Genomic DNA, 23,704 nt, shown 5'->3' with positions numbered 1-23,704 from the left:
TTTTTCCATGAAGACTGATCCATAACTTGAATGATAGAATTTAGTATACTGCCAACAATGGAAAATGTATTTTATAGAAATCTACTTACCTACTCACATTTTCCATCTGTAGAGATACTTTCTAGGGAGGAAATAAGATTCTCAGTGGAATGAGAGGAAAAACAATACAAATCATAAATCACTGAACCATTCAATAAATGGTATTGTGTTTCAACAAATGAAAAAGAATTTAAATTTAAGGCTAATTTTGCAAATGGAAAATTCAAATCAAACCAGTGACACAGGGCACAGGGCTGTCTCACAGCTCCAGTGACTTGGGTTCGATCCCGACCTTGGAGTGTGAGAGCGAGGGAGTAGACTGCATGCTCCCCTACTGACCACATGGATTTCCTCTGGGTGCTCCACATCCCTAAAGACATGCAGGTTGTGGGTTCAGTGAGCACTGTAAATTACCCTTAGTGTACTGGTAAAGTCTGGACAAAGTTAATGAGAATACGGGGAGAACAAAATGGGTATAAGTCTATTTTGGATATAAACCAAACACAGGCAAATGGGACTAGCTTAGTAATGTGTTTTGGTCAGCATCAATGCGTTGGGTCAAAGGACTCTGTTTCCATCCTGCATAACTCTATGATTCAAATTAAATTGTAGCCTGCAGCACATGGGCACAATGCACAAGCTTTATTTTATGTTCCTCAGAAATGTACAGTAATTAAACAGAAAATAATAGTGAAGTGGTTGCAGAGATAGACTTGGTACATACAGGGTTTGAAGATCAGCTTTAAGCTGTTAGCTTGACATTATACAATTCCATTAATATAACATTACTTAAAGTAATTCACTGAACTTTATAAGTGCTGTGATATTGTTCCTTTCTCTCACTAAGGTAGTCATTCTACACACAAGTTTAGTTAAAGGTTGGCACCGTGGGATACATCACCATGTCGACTCACCCATGCACACTTCCTAATGGAAGTTACTTAACAGTGATTAGCAGTGGTGAAATCTGTTGTATATTTGATTTCTCAGCAATATTTGAGCAATATCGTAAATATATTGTTTACTTAAATAACTTATTACGGGTTATATGTAAAAGTACGTGAATGGTAAACAACATCATGCCGCCACACGTTATAAGTGCGCTCCTCGCTAAAAGTAAAACAAAACTAAGACATGTTATTCCCGGCTCCACGTATTTCTTTTGATTAGGTTTATGTTTTGGAGTTACAAAACATAACAGTGGAGAGGAGGAAGATGAGACTCCTAACTAACCTGTTGAAGTGCAGTGGGAAGTTTGAGTTTAAAAGAAAGTGCAGCAAAACAGTCAAGTTAAAAAAAGGAGCAAAGCAGGAAGGGACAGAGACAGTGAGCTTTTTTTAAAAGGCAGAAAATTGACAAATTCATGGTTCAGAAACAGTGAGTACCATGAATTTTTCAAGAAGCAGAAATGGCTGGCAAAATCAGAAATATACATGTGCTTCAATGCAAAAAAAAAAGATAAATGGCTGATGTGAGCACATTGAGCAGTATTTTCAAGTGAAGGGAATAGCTGATGAGAAACGAGTGCCAGTTTTGAGGAGTGTAATGGGTTTCAGAGCTTATTGTGTAAGTAACGTGGTAACATTTAGAATTGAAATTGTTGATTGCACAATGCTTTAGGCTTCATAAGCAGAATCAAAAGGAAGGTAAGTCCATTTCAGCTTACGTGGTGGAATTGAAGAGATTGTCTGCACATGGTCAGTTCTTTAGATGGGCTTAGTGATGTATTGGGAGATCATCAAGTGTGTGGAATCTTACAAGAAAGCATTCGAAAATGGCTCCTAACTGAAGCACAACTCACTCACATTTGGAAAAGCAATAGAAATCGCTGCATCAATAGAAACAGCAGACTGAGAAGCGATTGAGTTGTAGTCAGGAATAAAAGTGAGCATGGCCAAAATAGTAATATTTCAACAGAAACTAGCCTGGCTAGTATCAATGTTTGTGATACTGTTGTGGCAGGGGCTCATACACATCAGGCCAGTGCAGGTTTAAAGATGAAACTTGCAGAAAATGCAACCATGTAGGATACATGCAAAGAGCATGTCTGGCAGACAAAAATAAATAGTCAAGTTGTAGTTTCAAAAGGAGCACTAATCTGCATGCTGCTGATGAAAACTGATGAGAGTAACGCAGGACTGAGTAACCTTGAGATTTAGGATATGAAAACTAACAATAAACTAGCAATAACGCTTACACCAGAAGTGAGCAGCAAATTAATTAAAATGAAATTGTACACTCAGCTGATTCAGTCATTCCACAAAATGAGCTCAAACAGCATTTCAAAGATACTGAACTGAAGCCTGTAAATATCCAACTAAGAACCTATACCAGAGAAAAGATCATTCCTGTGAGAATGACATTCATAACAGTGAAGTACAACCACTTTGGGCTTGTAGGTGGTAAAAACAGGAGGGCCAGCATTGTGGGGGCATGATTGGCTGAGTCATCTTGATTGAAGATCCATCCCCCATTTGCACGCCACATCCCGTGATTGAGTCAATTGAAAGCAAATTAAGAAAGATACTGGATGGTGCCACAGCAGTGTTTGAGGATGACAGCTGAACACTCAGACATATCAAGGGTAAAATAAAAACACCCAAGTTTTACAAAGCCCATCTGGTTCCCTATACCACCCTTGACAAATGAGCCAGTGAGCTAGATCACATGAAGGCTGAAGGAATTCTTTCCAAAGTTAAGTGGAGCCCAAGGACAATGCCAGTGGTCACAGTAGCAAATAAGAATGTCAGGATCTGCGGTGAGTTTAAGGTCACCTTCAACCCATTACTGAAGGGAGATCAATACCTTCTGCCCAGGATAGAGGATCTCTTTGCAAACCTTCTAGAGGGAAACACTTCAGTAAAGTAGACATCTGAGGAGGTGGAAAAAGGGTCCAATGTGTATCAATCACAAACACTCACAAAGGACACTATTAAATAATAGGTTTATTTTTGAGGTAGCATCTGCACCTGCACTCTGGCAGAAAGCTTTAGACCAGGTGCTGCACGGCTGCCCAGGCACTCAGTCTCACCTGGATGACATCATTGTTATCAGTGAGGATGACAAGGAACATCTCCAAGATCTCAAGACAGTGGTAAAAAGATTAGAAGATTACAGGCCCAGAGCACAACACAAGTGTGAGTTCTTTAAACTAAGCATCACTTACTGTGGTCACACCATTGACACAGAAGATTAATACAAGTGTGCTGAGAAAAGTCAAGCAGTGTTGGATGTCCCAAGGCCAAAGAATGCGTCACAGTTGCAGTCCTTTTTAGGAGTTGTTAATAACTATAACAGGTCCCTGTCAAACCTGCCTAGTGTTCTCCACCCCTTGAACTCATTATTACAGATTGGGAAGAAATGGCAATGGACAAAGCAGTGTGAGGTGGCTTTCCAAAAAACAAAGGAAATGGTGACATCAGACACTGTAATCACACATTATGATCTATATCACCCAGTGAAGCTTGCCTGAGATGCCTCACTTTATAATATAGGTGCTGTCATGTCACGTGAGTGATGGACATGAACGGCTCAAGGCCTTTACGTCAAGTTCCCTTACTGCTGCAGGGATAAAATAAGCACAGATTGACAGAGAGAACTTAAGTCTAATTTGGGGTGTAAAACATTTTAACCAGTACTTGTACGAGAGAGCGTTTATCCTCATTACTGATCATCAACCACTAGCGTCCATTTTCAATCCACAGAACGTTGCTCCACTAACAGATGCAGTGTGAATGTCGAGATAGGCTTTGTTTCTCGTTGGACATAATTATGAGTTCAAAATCAAGAGGACAGCTAATCATGGAAATGCTAATGGGTTGTCCCATTAACCTTTGGCAAAGGAAATACCTGAAAAATTTACAAAAGTGGACACTCCTCTTGATGCAATCTCCTTAATACAGATGATCCAAAGGGAAGCCAGAAAAGACCCCACACAGTCTCAGGTCTACATGGCAACCCAAAATGGCTGGAACGTGCAGCAGAAATTCCAGTTCCCTGATTTTGCCAGTGCCAGATGAACTCGCTCTTGATGGATATTGTATGATATTATATGTATATAAATAACTAGAGAGCAATCTGTTACATATTTAAACTGAGTTAGCGACAAGCAGGGAGAAATGTTGTGTTTTTAATATTTCAGTAATATTTGAATAATATTGTAAATATATTATTTGATTAAGCATTTTTGCTTAAATAATTCATTATGGCTTTTATATATATATATAAGAACGTGTATGGCATAAGTCATCATAACCAATGTTCCCTCTAATTTTTACTAGTCAGTGTGTGCAAAAATCTTATGTTGTGCATATTTTTTCCTGTGACAAAAGTATGTCCATACTGAATGCACACAAGGCACAGCTTATATAGGTTTACAAAATATTTGACGTAAAACTGCACAGAATAACAACAAAATAACATACATATTTAAGTCACCCAGTTATTTTTTCTCTCTCCTGTCTTTGGCTTTTACCCATGCTTTGTAAACTCTATCTAGACTAATAGAACTTCCATCCAATTGATAGCTGTTGATTCTCATTAACAGATCCAAATGACATTCACCTAAACGGTTTCTCAGCTTGTTTTTGAGTTGATTCATTAGGCTAAAACCTCGCTCACAGTCTGCACTAGACCCAAGAAAGGTTCCCCCAAAGTCCATCAACTTTGCAAGGTCACAACACTGTTCATTTTGACGTACAAATGTTGCCATTTGAGCAAAGTTTGAAATCAGTTTGGATTTAATTTTTTTCTGCTCGGAAATTTTGAAATCATTTAACTATTACTGTATTTTCAGCTAGAAAATCATGATATTTTAGACATAAGGCATTAACTTGTTCATCGCCAAATGTGAAGTCACAATCTGCAATTGCGGAGAAATCATAAGCTGACAATTCTTGCACCTCATCTTCAGGAAACCTTTCTTCTAAATGAACACAAAGACTATTTATAAAACTCTGCACTCAACCACAACATGCTTAGCAATCCTGTAACGGGTAATGACAGGTTCTGTTGCCTGAGCTTTTGTACACCATCCAAATGCGATTTACTTGCCAAATGACGCTTCAAAAAGTCAAGTTTTCAAATATCATGACACCATGTCGCTTAAAATAGGCATGTTATTCCCGGCTTTGTGTATTTCTTTCATTTAGTTTTATGTTTTGGAGTTACAGAACATAACAAAACTTTGTAAATTTCTTGAACGTTCTGATTAAGATAACCCAAGTTGATATTAACCTGTATTATCATAAACAGGAAATCTAGAGTAACACACACAAAATGCTGGAGGAATTCAACAGGTCAGGCAGCATCTATGGAAATGAATAAACAATGGATATTTTGGAATGAGACCTTTGAGTCATGGTGAAGGGTCTCAAACTGAAACATTAACCTTTTATTTATTTCCGTAGATGCTGCCTGTCCTGCTAAGCTCTTCCAGCATTTTATACATGTTGCTCGTAAAATCATACCTAAGGATATGTGTTAAATATTCAAATAGTGAACAAATTTTAGCTTAATCATTCTCATTTGATATTCACTGTGCTGGCTGCTAACTTTTACTACAAATACACTTTTAATGAGAAAACTAACAGTAATCATGGACTTGAAATAATTTTTGTAAATAATCCTAAAGCAGTTTCAGAGATTCATTAGGGGAATACTTAAGCAAAAATGATTACAGTACTATAATGGATATTTCAAGTTTTGCTGATGATGTCATACACCTCCATGTTTCAAGAGAGGGAAATAACCATGTTAGAACAGCTGAACCCAAGTTCATGGAGTGTTAATAAATACAAAATTTACCAAAAATGTTTGGAAACAGAATTCCTCTAATTCTACCCTATTGTAAAGGGAATTATACCTGCAAATTTATGTAAAAGGACATATGGTAAGGTGAAGCTCATGAGGGTGAGATTAATGTAAAAGACTAAATCAGCAGAATTATTTCTGTTGAAGCTTGAAGAAAATAGTCTTCAAATAAGGATGGAGATGTTGACATTGCATGCAGGTATCAGAACAACCAAAGGAAAGTGGACGTGTTACAAAATTATATTGCTTAAGCTCTTTCTAGGAGTCAAGGGGCCATTGAAGTATCTCTCTGAGCTCTCAGGATATTCACTGAAGAAAAAGCTATTTTTCACTTGTCTTTGACATGGAAGATTATATTCAGTTATTGTAGCTGTCTACAGCTGACAGAGCCCAGGCAATTACAATCCTTCCTTGGCATTAGTCAAAATTCAGATTTGCTCTGTTGATTCGGACCAAGTCATGTGCACTGTTCTAAGCTCCATGACAGAGAGAGGTTATTGAGAGCAAAAAGAAAACAATTCAATTATATTCTCAAAATCTCCCTCAAAAAATTACAACATTCCACTAACTCCTGGGAATTATTGGACCATGACAGCTCAAAGTAGAGAAGGAGGACTCAAGGTGGCCATGAATCGGGAGCACACAGAAAGCCAGCATCAATGCTAGAAGGACCTGCTATCATCAAGCTACACACCCAACCTATCCCTCCCTCAAACCTGTGCAAGAGTCTATTGTTCCCACACTGGCCTCATTAGTCAACTTAGAACCAGAGCAGGAATAAGCTATCCCTGATCCTGAGGGACTGAGGTGATGAGTTGACACATAAGGGGGCAATTGAAAAGTCAGCTGAATGGTGCCATAGCTCTTACATCTCACTCAATGTCAGCAAAACCAAAGAGCTGATTATTGACTACAGGAGGAGGAAGCTGGAGGTCCTTGAGCCAGTCCTCATCAGGAGATCAAAGGTGAGATGGTTTGCAACTTTGATTTCCTCAGCATTATCATTTCAGAAGGCATGTCCTGTATCAGCATGAAACTGCCACTACAAAGAAGGCACAGCAATGCTCTACTTTCTTAGAAGTTTGCAAAGATTCGGCACGTCATCTATTGTTTGAGATTATACTGACTGGTTGCATCACAGCCTAGTATGGAAACACCAATGCCCTTAAGTGGTATAGCCTACAAAATGTGGTGGATACGGCCCAGTCCATCACAGGTAAAGTCTTCCCCACCACGTCTACAAGGAGCACTGTTGCAGAAAGTCAGAATCCATCATCAAGGATCCCCACCATCCAGGCCATGTCCTCTTTTTGCTGTTGCCATAAGGAAGGAAGTACAGGAGCCTCAAGTCCCACACCACCAGGTTCAGGTGCAGTTATTACCCCTCAACCATCAGGCTCTTGAACCAGAGGGGTAACTTCACTCATCCCAACAATGAATTTATCCACACATATGGACTTACTCTCAAGGATTTTACAACTCAAGTTCTCAATATCTATCACTCACTAATTTATTCTTAACTTTTTTCCTTTTTTTAAAATATGCTCACTGGTTGTTCATCTTTGTTGTGTGCAGTTTTTCATCTATTCTATCCTGTTTATTTGTATTCACTGTGAATTCCCGCAAGAAAATGAATCTCGGGTTAGTATATGGTGGCATATGCACTTTGATAATAAATTTACTTTGAACATTGCCTTTTGAAGATGGCAGCTGATTAGTGTTGAAATGGAAGCAGAACAGCCTTTGAATTGAATAAGGTCAGAAAACATTGTAAATGGTCCATTAGCATGTGTGAAACTGAATTCTTCTCTCTGAACTGTCGTCCTTGTTTTAAAGGAAGATTGCTGTGGAAGAGCATTGAATTCACGGGGTTAGTTAGGGCCAAAAAATGTTACTTTTATGAGTCACAAGGTTCCTATGAATGAGCAGCCCAATGACTCCATACAAGGCAAGTGCTTCACTATGTTGCCAAATTTACTGCATGCCCCTTTAGAAATAGAATGCGCTTTACATCCAAAGTCCATAAAGCATACCACAATGATGGTGTAACAACTTTTCAGAAGTATTATAAAAACATCTGTCATACAAAACCTACTTAAGCAGTGAAATAGCTTCTTTTGTTAATGTTTAATGAGAGATTAAATGCAGTGCGCAAGAAGCTTCTTCATCACCTTCATTTGCTTTGCTCTGTAAATCTAGAGGAATAAAACTAGTAAACGCTCTAAATATATTCCAGGAAAGCTCTGGTTTTCAATCTCAATTCCAAGCAGGTGCAGAGAAAGAAAGGAACAAAAACAAACTCAAGTTATATCAAGTCCTTTTCAGGCATGATGGAATCAATAATAGTTCTCTTTAAATCAGTCACATCAGACTACTCTTCCATTTTCTTCATCATTTTTACATGTAGATTATATAACTCAAAGCAGAAGACATTCAAACATTCTAAACCAAAGACCAAAAGCAGCCATTTTGCCATCTAGACCCTATCAACAGATGAGACAACTGTTCAATTTGAATTTCAGACTTTGAGAAGTTTAAGTAACATCCTTGTATAAATAGAACAGTTTACTGTCTCCAACATATTTTACATTTAAGTTATACTGTATAATTTAAATTGTTTGTCAGATAATCACAGCACAGAGATTAGAGATCAGGCAAGTACATAACTGAATTCTTGTCTGCTTTGAGTTCTTCAATACTGGATGGGGCACTGGCCAAGGGCATTTTAAATTTTACATCTTGTGTCAGCAAGGGAAACAAAAAGCGAACCAAGCTGTTTAATGCTGATTGTCTTCCAGTGTCCCCTGCTGGAAGGATACAAATGTGAATGTCAAGTAAGAGTAGAGTCAACTAATATGACCCTGGCCTTGCTCATACATGAAGGATTAGAAGAGTTGTTGACTGCTGCCAGTGGTACAACAGTTTAGCATAAACAGTTGACCTTTACCAACAGAAAGGAATAGGTCATCACATGTTGAAAAGATAAAGAGAAAATTGAAGGAGGAATTATAAAGGAGAGCTACAAAGTTTGATTACAGATAAGTACCCCACTTGAATATGATTTTAAAAAGGCAAATATAAGACTACATTTCAACAACAATGCATGATTTACCTCCTTAATCAAGTTTTGGTGTTCTTCTGATTGGCTGAAGTTCATGCCGATGTCAAGAATATTGATGATTCCTTGATTGCAAGCGTCTATCCAAGACTGATGTTCATGTCGCTCAGGTAACCTGTCCCAGAAGGTTTTGAATGCTTCCCATATTGCTTCTTGACACACTAAAAAAAAGTCACATTGAGAGATTTTCTGACTTACACCAACTCTTCCATAAAACTGCCTTAACTCATCTGTGTATCTCAGGTAACCATCTGAAGAATAAGTTCATTTTCAAGAGTAAAGCATCTCTGTGATTGCAATAGTTATCTTTAACAACTAGCTAGGCGGACATATGCAAAATGCTCTTATTATGCTAAGGAATTTGAAAATTAAATAACGGCAAAACCAGCTACTTTATATTTACTCATTACAATGTTATATTAACACAGAATACAAAATAGTCAGGCAACATCAAAACCTGTAGTGTGCACCAACTAACTCTGCATAGACAACCAACATATCCATACCCCAGAGCTCACATCACCCCATAAACAACTCTTTATAATTGTAACTTCTGCCATAATGATTACTTCTTTCAAAATCATCCATTTACACCTGTGTGACCATGAGGTCAGCATGATCGAAAGAAATTCTGCCAGCCTTCAAAAATGACCAGTGGTTGACTCTCAAATGGAAGTCTGAATCATGAGTAGATAGGTCTACTTTACATGTGATAAGCTACAAAAACCAATGTGCTACCACCACCCTCCTGGCCATAGGTTGGACATGCATGTTTAATTCAGGAATGGTGTAGAGTTTTAAGAGAAGGTGTTTGGCTTCTGGAAATTCACATGTTGGCACTGTGCTAAATAAGTCTTGAACTTGCCATCATACAACACCCTCCATAGCCAGGCCTCTACTTCCCAATCGACATGATCAGAATGTCAGCACTGTACAGGACAATTTGAGGATGCCAATCAATCTGATGTAGTAAACTGCTGAGCCATTTCTTTTCGTGTCACTGATTAATCTTCATCTCATGGTCTTTAGCAAATGGATGGATGCACTTTATAGCTAACAATCTCTAACAGTCGACATTTCTGGCCGAGACCCTTTGGTTGACCCTGTATAAGCTGCTACGTCCAAGTGAATCACCATCTTACCAGAAGCTATTTCTTCTTCTGTGACATTTACTCAGTCTCTGTTGAACCGAGGCTGTGGCCTGTTCTGGTTGCTCTGGACTTAACGTTCTGAATGCAATTTGCTGACTCTTATTGCTTGCATGATCTGAGTTTACCCCTCTCTGCACCTTGGGTTCTGATGGTCACTTTTTTATGGGCTCCTTTGGGTTTCTCTGTTTAGTGGCTGCCTGTAAGGAGACAAGCCCCAAGGTTGTATAATGTATACACACTTCGATAATAAACGTACTTTGAACTTAGGGATGACAAGTGAAGAGTAGTCAGCTCTGGTGTTGAATGCGATTGCACTAGAGAATTTGCAGAAGAGGTTCACCAGAATGTAGCCTCAAGCTTGGATAGTCTGTGCCTGTTTTTCTTGAAGTGGAGGCAACTAGGGTGGGATATGTTTGGGGCAGAGATAGGATAGACATTAGGAAACTTTTACCATGGCTGAGAGCTTTAAGAGTAGACAACATAGATTTAAATAAATGGCAATGGACTTAAAAAGGTATAATTTTTTCACAATGAGAGTACGGTAGGTGGAATCTGAAACACACGTACTGTCACAATATATAAGAAGCATCACCATGCAAAGGTTTGTAAGACTATGGACCAATTCCTGTAACAAGATTATAGACAGGTACTCAGTTATAAGCATGGATATGGTGGGTTGAATATTCTCTGCCCAAAACATATCCCACCTTAGTCGCCTCCACTTCAAGAAAAACAGGCACAGACTATCCAAGCTTGAGGCTACATTCTGGTGAACCTCTCCTGCATACTTTCTACTGCAATCACATCCTTTCACAATGTGTGTTGACTAGAACTGCACATTGTACTTCAAATGTGGCCTAACCAATGTTTTATAAAGTTGTATCATGAACTCCTTGCTCTTACATTTTATGCCCTAGTTAATGAAGACAATATTCTTGTACTCTTTAAGCAATTTACCTGCCTGTGCTGTCACCTTTAGGGATATTTGGAATTATACAACGAGATCCTTCTGTTCCTCATTATTCCTCATAGCCTTAACAGCTCTCCCACAATGCACCGCTTTGTACTTGCCTTGACTGAGGTCCATTTGCCATCGCACTGCTTATTCAGTACAACAGTGTTTTTATTTCAGTTTTCCACCACTCATGTTACTTTCCTATGGTAAAATTGATTAGCTTCTCATATCAATTACTCTTCTAGATCAATCTTCTGTTTCTTTTAACTTACCTTCTCATTTTTTTTGTCGTTGAATCTGTGATGTCATCATCACTCACAGGTTCAAGCATTTGGGTTCTTGAACCAACCTTACATTTACAGTTTTGAAATACCATGACCATTTTTGATCTCTCTGCACTAAAATAGACTTTCTTTTCTTGCGTCCGATTTGTGCACTCTCTTGTAAAAATTGTGTCTACTTCAAGTTTATGTATTTTTGTGAACTTTGCTTATCTGCCTGTGACAATGCTGTAAGTAAGTTTTTTATAGCATTCATGGATGTGTAGATGACAATGAACTCAACTTTGAGTTCGACAGAGAATCACATATTTTCCCTTTCAGGATTTCCTCCCTTGCTTACTTCATTTGCAACTTACAAACTGGTTACATTGAATATTAACGGTTTAGTGAAATGGTTACCAGCTGGAAAAGTTAACTCTTTCTGCCTCCGCAGATGCTGCCTGTCCTGCAGAGTATTGCTAGAACTTCTCTTTTTATTTAAATCTTAAATGTACTTTGGAAATAAAAAAAAATGATCTTGGATCTTTGTAGCTCACAACTATATCCTACTAGTTATGCAAACAAAATTCAAAGTAAAATTTATTATCAGAGTACATACATGTCACCACATACAATCCTGAGATTCTTTTTCTGTGGGCATACTTAGCAAATCGATAAAACAGTAACTGTAAACAGGATCAATGGAGAATAAATTGTGCAAATGTAGATATAAATATCTAGCAATAAATAACAAATGTGTGGCTGAGCAATTGGAGCAGTGGGCAGGGATTCAGATTTCTAGATCACTGGGACCTCTTTTGGGGCAGGTGTGACCTGTACAAAAAGGACAGGTTGTACTGGAATCCCAGGGGGACCAATATCCTGGCAAGGAGGTTTGCTAAGGCGACTGGGGAGAGTTTAAACTAGAATTGTTGGGGGGTGGGAACCGAACTGAAGAGACTGGGGAAGAGGCGGGTGGTTCACAAATCGAGAAAGCTTGGAGACAGTGTTTGAGGGAGGATAGGCAGGTGATAGAGAAGGGACACGCTCAGACTGATAGTTTGAGATGCGTCTATTTTAACGCAAGGAGTATTGTGAACAAAGTGGATGAACTTAGAGTGTGGATCAGTACTTGGAGCTATGATGTGGCAGCCATTACAGAAACTTGGATGTCTCAGAGATAGGAACGGTTACTTCAAGTGCCGGGACTTAGATGTTTCAGAAAGGACAGAGAGTGAGGCAAAAGAAGTGGGGGCGTGGCACTGTGAATAAGAGATAGTGCCACGGCTGAAGAAAAGGTGGACGTCATGGAGGGATTGTCTACGGAGTCTCTGTGGGTGGAGGTCAGCAACAGGAAGGGGTCAATGACTCTACTGGGTGTTTTTTGATAAGCCGCCCAATAGTAACAGGGACATCAAGGAGCAGATAGGGAAATAGATTCTGGAAAGGTGTAATAATAACAGAGTTGTCATGATGGGAGATTTTAAATTTCCCAAATATCAATTGGTCTCTCCCAGAGCAAGGGGTTTAAATGGGGTAGGGTTTGTTAGGTGTGTTCAGGAAGGTTTCTTGACACAATATGTAGATAAGCCTACAAGAGGAGAGACTGTACTTGATTTGGTATTGGGAAACAAAACTGGTCAGCTGTCAGATCTCTCAGTGGAAGAGCACTTTGGAGATAGTGATCATAATTCTATCTCCTTCACATCATCATTGGTGATGGGAGAGGTTCTGGAGGATTGGAGGGTTGCTGATGTTGTTCCTTCATTCAAGAAAGGGAGTAAAGGCAGCCCAGAAAATTATAGACCAGTGAGTCTTACTTCAGTGGTTGGTAAGATGATGGAGAAGATCCTGAGAGGCAGGATTTATGAACATTTGGAGAGATATAATACGATTAGGAATAGTCAGCATGGCTTTGTCAAAGTCAGGCCGTGCCTTACGAGCCTGATTGAGTATTTTGAGGATGTGACTAAGTACATTGATGAATGAAGAGCCATAGATGTAGTGTACATGGATTTCAGCAAGGCATCTGATAAGGTACCCCATGCAAGGCTTATTGAGAAAGTAAGGAGGCATGGGATCCAAGGGGACATTGCTTTGTGGATCCAGAACTGGCTTGCCCACAGAAGGCAAAGAGTGGATGTAGATGGGTCATATTCTGCATGGAGGTCGGTGACCAGTGGTGTGTCTCAGGGATCTATTCTGTGACCCTTACTCTTCCTAATTTTTATAAATGACCTGGATAAGGAAGTGGACAGATGGGTTAGTAAGTTTGCTGATGACACAAAGGTTGGAGGTATTTTGGATAGTGTGGAGGGCTGTCAGAGGTTACAGCGGGACACAGATAGGATGCAAAACTGGGCTAAGTGGCAGATGGAGTTCAACCCAGATAAGTGTGAAGTGGTTCATTTTGGTAGGTCATATATAATGGCAGAATATAGTATTAATGGTAAGACTCTTGGCAGTGTGGAGGATCAAAGGGATCTTGGGGGCTGAGTCCACAGGACGCTCAAAGCAGCTTCGCAAGTTGACTCTGCGGATAACAAAGTGTACGATGTATTGGCCTTCATCAACTGTGGGACTGAGTTTAGGAGCTGAGATGTAATGTGGCAGCTATATAGGACCCTGGTCAGACCCCACTTAGAGTACTGTGCTCAGTTCTGGCCGCGTCACTACAGGAAGAATGTGGATGCCATAGAAAGGGTGCAGAGGAGATTTACAAGGATGTTGCCTGGATTGGGGAGCATGCCTTATGAGAATAGGTTGAGTGAACTCGGCCTTTTCTCCTTGGAGATACGAAGGATGACAGGTGACCTGAGAGAGGTATATAAGATGATGAGAGGCATTGATTGTGTGGATAGTCAGAGGCTTTTTCCCAGGGCTGAAGTGATTGCCACAAGAGGACACAAGATTATGGTGCTAGGGAGAAGGTACAGAGGAGATGTCAGGGGTAAGTTTTTTACTCAGAGAGTGGTGAGTGTGTGGAATGGGCTGCCGGCAATGGTGGTGGAGGCGGATATAATATGGTCTTTTAAGAGACTTTTGGATAGGTACCTGGAACTTAGTAAAATAGAGGGCTATGGGTAAGCCTAGTCCCTACCATAGAAATTACATGTTCAGTATGATTAAGGTAAGAATCCTACTGGCTGCAGCTGGACACAGTAAAACTCACAAGTGAAGCAAGAAGAAAGCAATGAAAAATTATTGGGATGTTAAATGAATCCTTTATTGTTTGGATTATCATTGTTAACATTAACTATTTTCAAAAGGTTACCTAGCAAATAACTAATTAGCAAAGCGCTCCGATAGTCATAAACAGGTTAAACTTCTAGCTAAGCTCAGCAAGATTCAAGGTTTTCACTCTGAGGCAACCCATGTGAGGCAGCCCGGGCAGTTACATCAGCTTTCATTATGTTCTTTGGCAAATACAGCAAGTGAATATTCTACAAGTAGCTGGACGGAAGACTGAAGAGGTTGTGAAATCCCACTGTTACTTTACAGGTATTGGCAGCAATCTGTCAGCATTGAATTGGCACTAATCACAGCTGTCCAGGGGAATGAAGATTACCAATCTGCTTACTCCATTCCCTAATCTGCAATGAAGCTGACTGCTGTTTAAAGCAAAAACAAAAGTGAACACATGAACTTCAAAGTATCTGAATTGTAGTTACACAACCAACACATAGGGATTTTAAAAGAAGTCTGTAATAAGAAATAATTACTATTTGGTAGGTTCTGAAATAATCTATTTTTTAAAAAATATCATTCAGGAAATATGGGTATTGGTGACAGGGCCAGGGCCATAATGAGGCCGCTCTAAGACTGGAGGAGTAACACCTCATATTCTGTCTGGGTTGCTTCCAACCTGATGGTATGAACATTGATTTCTCGAACTTCACGTAATTTCTCACCCATCCTCCTTCTCTCTTTTTCCATTTTCCCCTTTTGGCTCTCCTCTTACCCTCATCTTTCTCCTCACCCGCCTATCACCACCCTCTGGTGCCCCTACACCTTCCCTTTCTCCCATGGCCCTCATTCCTCTCCTATCAGATTTGTTCTTCTTCAGACCTTTATCTTTTCCACTTATCACCTCCCAGCTTCTCACTTTATACCCCTCCCCACCAACCTGCCTATCATCCCACCTTGCAACTCCTATCACCTCCCAGCTTGTATTCCTTCCCCTCCCTCACCTTCTTAATCTGGCTTCTTCCCCCTTCTTTTCCAGGCCTGAAGAAGGATCTCAGCCTGAAACATTGAATCTTTATTCCTCTCTATAAATGCTGCCTGACCTGCTGAGTTCCTCCAACATTTTGTGTGTGTGTGTTGTTTTGGATTTCCAGCATCTGCTTTCATTGACCATCCTTCAAAATGTCCCAACAAAGCACTCGCTTTGGTGGTCAGTTAGGGATGGACAATAACATAGTTTAAGAGTCGCGAGGTAACGATGCAGCTCTATAAAACTCTGGTTAGGCCACACTTGGAGTACTGTGTCCAGTTCTGGTCACCTCACTATTGAAAGATGTAGAAGCATTGGAAAGGTTAAAGAGGAGATTTACCAAGATGTTGCCTGGTTTAGAGAATATGGATTATGATCAGAGATTAAGGGAGCTAGGGCTTTACTCTTTGGAGAGAAGGAGGATGAGAGGAGACATGATAGAGGTATACAAGATATTAAGAGGAATAGACAGAGTGGACAGCCAGTGCCTCTTCCCCAGGGCACCACTGCTCAATACAAGAGGACATGGCTTTAAGGTAAGGGGTGGAAAGTTCAAGGTGGATATTAGAGGAAGGTCTTTTACTCAGAGAGTGGTTGGTGTGTGGAATGCACTGCCTGAGTCAGTGGTGGAGGCAGATACACTAGTGAAATTTAAGAGACTACTAGACAGATATATGGAGGAATTTAATGATTCTATTGTATTTCTCTGTTCTACCGTCAATGCCCACAAGAAAATTAATCTCAGGGTTGTATATTGTGACATACATGTACTTGGAAAATAAATTTACTTTGAACTTTGATAAAGTAAATCCAAAAGACTGCTTTTGCTGGTTGAAACATCTAAAATTTAGGAATCCGTTTCCAAATAAGTATTTGCATTTAAATGAATGAGTTGTACTCTATAAGCAGGCTTAAAGGTGAATAAATCTCTAAGGCTTGGCAATAGCTATTCAAGGATGCTTCCTCAGGCAGGCAAAGATTTCCAGGACTCCGATAGAGATATATCAATATTTATTGATACCTGATGGGTGAGGTGCTACATGACCAAGAAGAAAACAAACAAGGTATCTTTATTCAGGAGGGGCTGTAAGGGTTAAGCTAGGCAGCTACAAGTTTGTGAGTCTAACATCAGTGGGACGGAAGTTCTTGGAAAAAAGTATGAAGAACAAAATTAACATATACTTGGACAGGTAGGGATTAATCAAAGAATGCATGCCATTGTTAGATCCCTGTATGACCAATTTTGATTCAATTATTTTGCCGAGGTATCTAAGAGCCATTGAATAGTCTAGATGTACTTCAATAAACCCTTGACAAGGTCCCAAATTGAAGTCTGGTTCAATATTACTCTTCAAACATCAGGCTCCTGAACTAGTATGGATAACCTAAGTCACCCCCAACACTGAACTAATTCCACAACCCATGGACCCAACTTCAAGAACTCTACAACTCATCGTGTCATGAGCCCATGGAGCCCTGTGCGAGTGGATTAATGATGGTTGCATTGGTTTATGATTGACCATCAATAGCCAGCGTGGAATCACAAGGGAAGGTACTGGAAACCAAACTATTTGTTGAACTCATTAACAATTTGGATGGACGGGTTCTGGGATATACTGCCTATGGTGTGTGAGCTGGCGGGTTATGGAGTCAGCGATTCTCACAAAATATTGAATCCAAGATGGCGGTGCAATGCAGCCTGCAGCAGCCACTCCAGAGCTGATCATCCATTATTTGTGAAGTGGGGTGCCACGCGCAATCATAATTGGATGAAAAATGGACGTGGGAGCACGTAGGAACATCTGGAGATCTTCAGGAAGAACTTCTTCGTTACTGCTGCTGCTGTGAGGTCTGGGTCTCTGCTGGGAAGAACAGGCCCCCAGTCCTCGGGGTCGTGTTGCCGATGGCCGTTGGTGGGGGTATCTTAATACGCTCGGCAGAGGATGGTGCTCAGACAAATTCTGCCGGAGACGATGGTCAGAGGCTCGGAGGTTCGACGGACTCGGAGTCCGCTGTGGTCAGAGCACTTTCACTGTGTGCTGTGTCTGCGAGACTGGGTTCGATGGTGGTTTTATTGTGTGCTACATCTACGAGGCTGAGTTGGGCGGCACCATGGAAGTCCATGGGGGGGGGGGGGGGTACTCCCTTCTGCTGCCTGCGTGGGATGACAAGTCTATTGGGGACCCTGAGGACTTGTGGTAACTGTTTGATGGTTTCTTTTGAACTTATAGTCTTTTAACGTCTTTGGACTATTTTTACTGTGCCCGTGGTCTGTTTTTTTTTATCAATTATGCTATTGTTTGCACTGTTGTAACTATGTGGTTTTGTGCAGGTCTTGTAGCTTTAGTTTTTGGTCTTGTTTTGTCTGGTGGAATTGGGGCTCCTTTCAGGGGAATGCGCTAAGATGGTAGTGTGATATTAATATGCAGAAGCCTCTCCGGACTCTGGATTGGGGATTGCCAAATGTTATGTGAATTTTCTGGTGTACTCTGTTTTGTCATGTGCTTTTGTGATATCATTCTGGGGGAACGTTGTCTCATTTTTTAACTGCATTGCATTTGTGGTTTCTAAATGACAATAAACTGAATCTGAAATATTGATTCCATGGGCTCCTGAGGACATGAGTTGTAGAGATCTTGAAATTGGCTCCATGGGTTGTGGAACTAGTTCAGTGTTAGGGGTGAGTGAAGTGTGTGTCAAATGGTTGTAGTGGGGAGTGCCTGTCGCTCTCGCTTTCAGCTTCCACCACTGGCCAGCAGTCGTGCGAAAAGGGAGCTGAATGTGTAAGTCTTTCCCTGCCAGTACACAGCCTCTCCAACAGCAAGCCTCAAGTAGTGCCTCCTCGCTGGCAACATACAAAAACTGAACACCCTTCGGACATGGGCTGAACTACAGAGGACAGGGAGGAGGTCTGACCCCTGCACACGCAGCACGCAGGCCCACTGGTGCGTGGATGTGCCCTGGTGCTCATGAACTAGATCCCCAGCTATGGGTAAATAGCCCCACTGCCTTGTGGGCAGCCTCGGGAGAGATAAAGGCTACTGGATAAACCCAGACAGAAAATCTGGAGTGGAGCTCCTAAGGCAGCTGGACGCCATTGAACATCCTTCTGGCAGCTCCTGCAGCCAAGCTGATGCCAAACGTATTGGTTCGCTTTCCTTTGGACTACACTGGTGAGGCAGAGGGGGGGATCTTGATGACTGGACATCCCTCGATCTCCATGCCTTCCGCCTAGGCTTGTGCCTTGGAGAGGTCACTCCAGAGCCATTATTTCCATTGTCTTTTGAGACAGACAGATGCCATCATCATCACTGAAGCCAAGTCTTGAACTACCAAGGCATAGAAGTCGAAGGGACCACATGCCAAAACTTCATACTGGTATAGAGGGGTACTTGATGGTTGGCATGGTGGACCAAAAAGCATAACAGGATGAGCTGAAATTTCTTCACTCAAAATTAGAATCAACTTCCCTTGAGACTGCAGATGCTTATAGTCAGACTGAGGTTGAAGATTTTGGGGCATAAAAGATATTAAAGATTATAGGGAGAGGAAGCGAAAGCAGAGTTGATGTGGAAGATCAGGCTTGAAAAAAAGAAAATGGAATCCTTGCCTTCATTGGCCAGGTATAGAATATAGGAGTAGGGAGGTCATAAAACATTGGCTTAGTCACAGCTGGAGCATTGCCTAGTCCTGCTCCTATACTTTGTGTTTTTAAAACATCTTTAGCTATTATCAGGAATAAGTGCTATCCCAGCTTTGTGGATCTGAGATGACTTTTGGCCTTAATTGAATCCATCTGAAATAGTCTGGGAGCTGCAGCTTTGGCTCATCTGTGTTTAATATCATCATCAGAAGCTGCAGATATTTTTAAAAACCCTTGCAGATTTATTTTGTTTTAAAATACAAGATCTCGTAATAAATCATTCCTAATTCCTTTTTGTGAAGTATATATTTCTAAAACTTTGGATGCAAAGGATACACAGAAGGAATGTATAGTTGTTCCAGAAAAAACTTCTTCAGAAGTTTCACTGGAGAGCATAGAAAAAGTTAAAAGGTGTTAAACAGTAAAAGGACTTGTCTTACCTCTCAACTTGTAATACTTGAAGTAGCTGCCAATGGCCTGTGACACAGTTTCCTCTGGGCATAGTTTAATATCACTTGGAAATGAAAAGGATCGCTTATGTCTGTAAATCAGATCAGTTATCTGCACATCGTTTCCAGTTTCAAGAGATTTAGTGCTGCCATGAAGCAGACTTCCAGAATATTGATGCTGTCTTCTCTCACCTGAAGTCCCCTTCAGTACATCTGAAACAGATAAATCCATACGTGCATTACCGATGACCTGACATTGACAGCATTTTACTTTCATCTGTATATCTTATAACATGTCACCTCATTAAAATGAGACTATTGTTCTAACAGTGATTAAAGATAGATCTAAAGTAGTTAAAGTAACAGAATATGAGACCTAAAAATGATTTTTAAATTCATAACTGAATAAAATAAAACTAGCTTTTGTCTTTTATTCAGAATAAATTAATGATCTTAATTATAAAATGGATAAAATCAAAATATATGAGCATTACAATATCTAGAAAAATCTACAGAAGCTCATGGGCTAAAGCAGAATGTCATTTCTCACAGTTGATACTATGTCTGAAGAATTGAAGCATTTTATCACATCTACCACCAATGTTCAATGACCTCATTTTCATGTGAAAGCTCCAATTAATGTTGTCAGGATACTGTTATCTACAACAAAATATCAATTGCAGATGTAATGTTTTATTTAGTGTTGAAAATCAATGCAGTTCTTAGTTCTTACATTTATGATTTGCTTCAAGATGAATCCAGCAAAAATTTAGCATGGTTCCTACATTTTTATTTTTAGGCTTGAATTTTCAATGATTTTTTATGAGTGAAAAATAAACTTTTGGAGGACTCAGCTGGTCAGAGAGTATCTGGAGAGGCTAAGGGATCGCCAGTGTTTCAGGTCGAGACCCTGAATGAGTCCTGATGCCTGTACCTGAAGTCACTTGTATTTCTATTTTGCTTTTCATGAAGCAGATTAAGGGAAATAAATTTGAAGTTATTAATACTATATCACAAACCTCAAGGAATCCCATAAGCAATTGAGTCACTTCTTTATTATAGAAAATATGGTGATAAGTCAGGACATTTCGACAAGTCAGCAGGTCACCTTGTTCTGCTTCAAAATAATTGATCGGATCTTTTACACTCTGGCTGAGATAGCAGCTCAGTGTCACACTCAAAAAAGTTTTGCTTCGACTGTGCAGAACCGGCTCAGTTCATGCCCTGAGGCATCAGGGTTCCATTGAAAGCACTTTGAGCTGAAACTTTTCCCTTGCTTCACTCTCCATAAGTGCAACCTTCCTTTCCTGAGTATCTTCAGCACTTTGACTCGGAGGCAGCAATCCTAACAAATGTACCACAGCTGATATACATTAGTATCAGCACTACAATTACTTGAAAAGAACTAAGACAAGTAGGCTTCATGAATTGTAATTGTAATACTGTGAAGCTGTCTGAATTATTCTAAACCATACAGCGTTCAAAATTCCAGTCAGCAAATGGCTACCTAAATAGCAATCTCTTTTACTTCAGTTACTTCTCAAAATGCCTCCCTAATGTAAATCTTTTTTTCATTTCTTGTTTTGTCTGATTGGCATTAAATTCTTCAGGATGTTTAAATATTTATTAGGAGGATACAGAAGTTCCAAGTTTATTAGTCCCTTGTTTGTACTGAGCTCCCTGGACTCAGACAGGATGGCAACAATGCCACAGTTTGTCTCAATTTTATTCCAGGAAAAGAGTGGAGCCAGGATTTCCACTCCTGATCACTGTCCAGAACGCCCTGCCAAACACCCAGGTATGTGGACAGCGGGTCGGGACTTGGTGGTGATATTACCATGGCGGAATGGCCCGTTACCATTCACTGTCAGTGCTCAGACATGAATCACAACCACCCGTGCCAGACGCAAGGGAGCAAACAGATACAAAAAAGCAAAAAGTTTAAACAAAAAGACGTGCATTTGTCTCAACACTATTTACATTCTGCATCACCTCAGTATGTGTATTTGAAAGAACAGTACAACGATTACAATTATTTACATTTGCAGTGCCGATTTCAAATGCAAGACTTGTTTTAATTATGGCGCATTGCCTATTATTTGAAAATGCTAACTCATTTGAAAAAAATACCTGAATTTGCCACTAGAACGCAGTTGAGTAGAAGGACACATGGAAACACTGAAGAGGTTTTCCGCCAATAACCTAACATTCTTTCCTTGATACAATCTACAAAATAAAGAGAGAATCAATAGAGACATGTCTATGGTTGGGGACAATCTGGGAGGAATGGGTATAGGTACTTGATGATAAATACTAAACCTCAATAACTTGCAGTGAGGATATTTGGTAATGGTGAGAGAGCCTTTGTAGGTATTTTAATTAAAACATGTAACTTACCTTTTCTAAGTGCGCTTATGAACTTAATGAATGTGTAAGCAGGCGCCAAGGGGACGGTTCTAAGAGAAAAGTCCCTTCTGCCACAGAAGACTTCAACGACACCCGTATCCCTTTAATCGGCTTTCCAATTATAGGGACCGCGTCACGAGCAATTGTTAACTGGATGTCGGAACACATGTCTAATCTGTTCTGTTTTTTAAAAAAACTAATTGTCAATCTTTCAACACTGTCACGTCAAAAGCAACACACTACTCTGCTGGAAGGACTCAGCAGGTCAGGCAGCACCTATGGAAACGATTCGGGCGTTTCCGGCCAAGACCCTCCGTTAATTCAGTGCTACTCATCGTAACTCAAAATAAGCGTGTATGGAATCTGTTATCAGTCTTATACAGAGCTCAGTGAATATTTGTGTTTAGAGTATAGTTAATGGTACTAATCTTGGAAGTTCGGCACAATATATTTCTCAACGTTTTAAAAAATCCGATCATAAGCCCAACCGCATCAAAAACATCGCGGTTATTTTATTAATTTCGTTCTTCTTTTAAAAATGACTTGCATGAGCTTGATTTACATAACATGAACTGCTGTTTACAGTTAGTTGGCTGGAATGCTACAATTTTTCACATTTTGTACACAAGAAATTTGATACCGATTTCAACCCCCTTTTCTTTTACACGAAATACTGACGTGGGGAGCCATTCGCAGTTATGCACAGTGTTGTTTTCCTTCTGAACCAACGGCCCAAAACTCTCAGGTACTTGTGCACTGGCTTGACTTTGAACACTGTTCTTGCAGGCAAGCAGGTTGGATTTCACTAAGCTGCGAGTTTTCAACCACTCATTACCACGCTAATACTAAGAAGCTTCTCGGAGCACGCAACCAAAAAGGTTTCTGGCTTAAATTCTTCAGCACACACGCAGCGAGCATTTCTCCAGGGGTGTGTATGCGAGGATTTCAGGCTCCGTGGATGCCTGCTCTAAATTCTCGGAAAGAAAACGTGTAATTGACCTTTATGCCAAGGGTCCCAGTTTTGCAACCCGGATGGATGAAAAAGAACGAGTCGAATGGAGAGTCGAACAATAACAAACCTGGGCCCATAATGAATTAGTTCAATCGACAACTCGGAGATGGGGAAAAAACCCCAGATGCTGGAAATCCGGAATAAAAATAATAAATGCTCGTACCAGCAGGCCAGGCTGGTACTTCATCAGAATTGGAAGATGTTTCGGTCTCTCATGTAAAGGCAGGATGAACGCTACCTTAGATGTCGAGGTGGAAACTCGCCCATAGGATTTGAGGCCAGTGGCATAAGCAATAGCCTGTTAAGGATCAAGAGTTCCTTGCTCAAATAAAGACGTGTTGATGGACAACATGAGCGTTTGTTCTGGGCCCAAGTGGTCAGGTGCATGACTGACAGAATAAAGGATTGTGTTGAGGATATTAACAAACGAAAAGTGGCAGAGAGGTTGGTCAGAGAATGCATAACTAACGGCGACCACATTAAAATGGATTATAAAACGCTTTCCCACCCCCACCCCCAAGTGATTAACAGAAACATCTATTTTCAGAAAGGCTGGCTTTGAGGAAATAAAGGAGGAGTTAAGAAAACTAAGGAAAACAGAATGGGAAAAAGTAGCTCTATTTAAAATATACTAAATAGACTAT

The 23,704-nt window shown here is 40.3% G+C and overlaps 1 protein-coding gene and 1 long non-coding RNA gene across 3 annotated transcripts in view; one reads left to right on the top strand and one right to left on the bottom strand.

Annotated features, from left to right (window-relative positions):
• impg2a (interphotoreceptor matrix proteoglycan 2a) overlaps nucleotides 1–21,868 on the bottom strand; it is an 83,687-nt gene extending 61,819 nt beyond the window's left edge. Inside the window, exons 1-4 of one of the 2 annotated variants that reach the window (XM_059968565.1) lie at nucleotides 21,773–21,868; nucleotides 19,634–19,855; nucleotides 8,963–9,129; nucleotides 90–121 (exon numbers count right to left, since the gene is read on the bottom strand). In XM_059968565.1, the coding sequence (XP_059824548.1) occupies nucleotides 90–121; nucleotides 8,963–9,129; nucleotides 19,634–19,855; nucleotides 21,773–21,851 (500 nt within the window). In that variant the 5' untranslated portion in view covers nucleotides 21,852–21,868. Of the gene's footprint in view, nucleotides 1–89; nucleotides 122–8,962; nucleotides 9,130–10,110; nucleotides 10,263–19,633; nucleotides 19,856–21,772 lie in introns of those variants that run through there. The other variant, XM_059968566.1, reaches the window with a different exon arrangement.
• LOC132393407 (uncharacterized) overlaps nucleotides 1–23,704 on the top strand; it is a 53,068-nt gene that overhangs the window by 16,950 nt on the left and 12,414 nt on the right. The window lies entirely within an intron of this gene.

This window comes from Hypanus sabinus, chromosome 4, assembly GCF_030144855.1.
Source record: "Hypanus sabinus isolate sHypSab1 chromosome 4, sHypSab1.hap1, whole genome shotgun sequence".
NCBI classification, from domain to species: Eukaryota; Metazoa; Chordata; class Chondrichthyes; order Myliobatiformes; family Dasyatidae; genus Hypanus; species Hypanus sabinus.
This window is presented reverse-complemented; position numbering and strand designations above follow the sequence as displayed.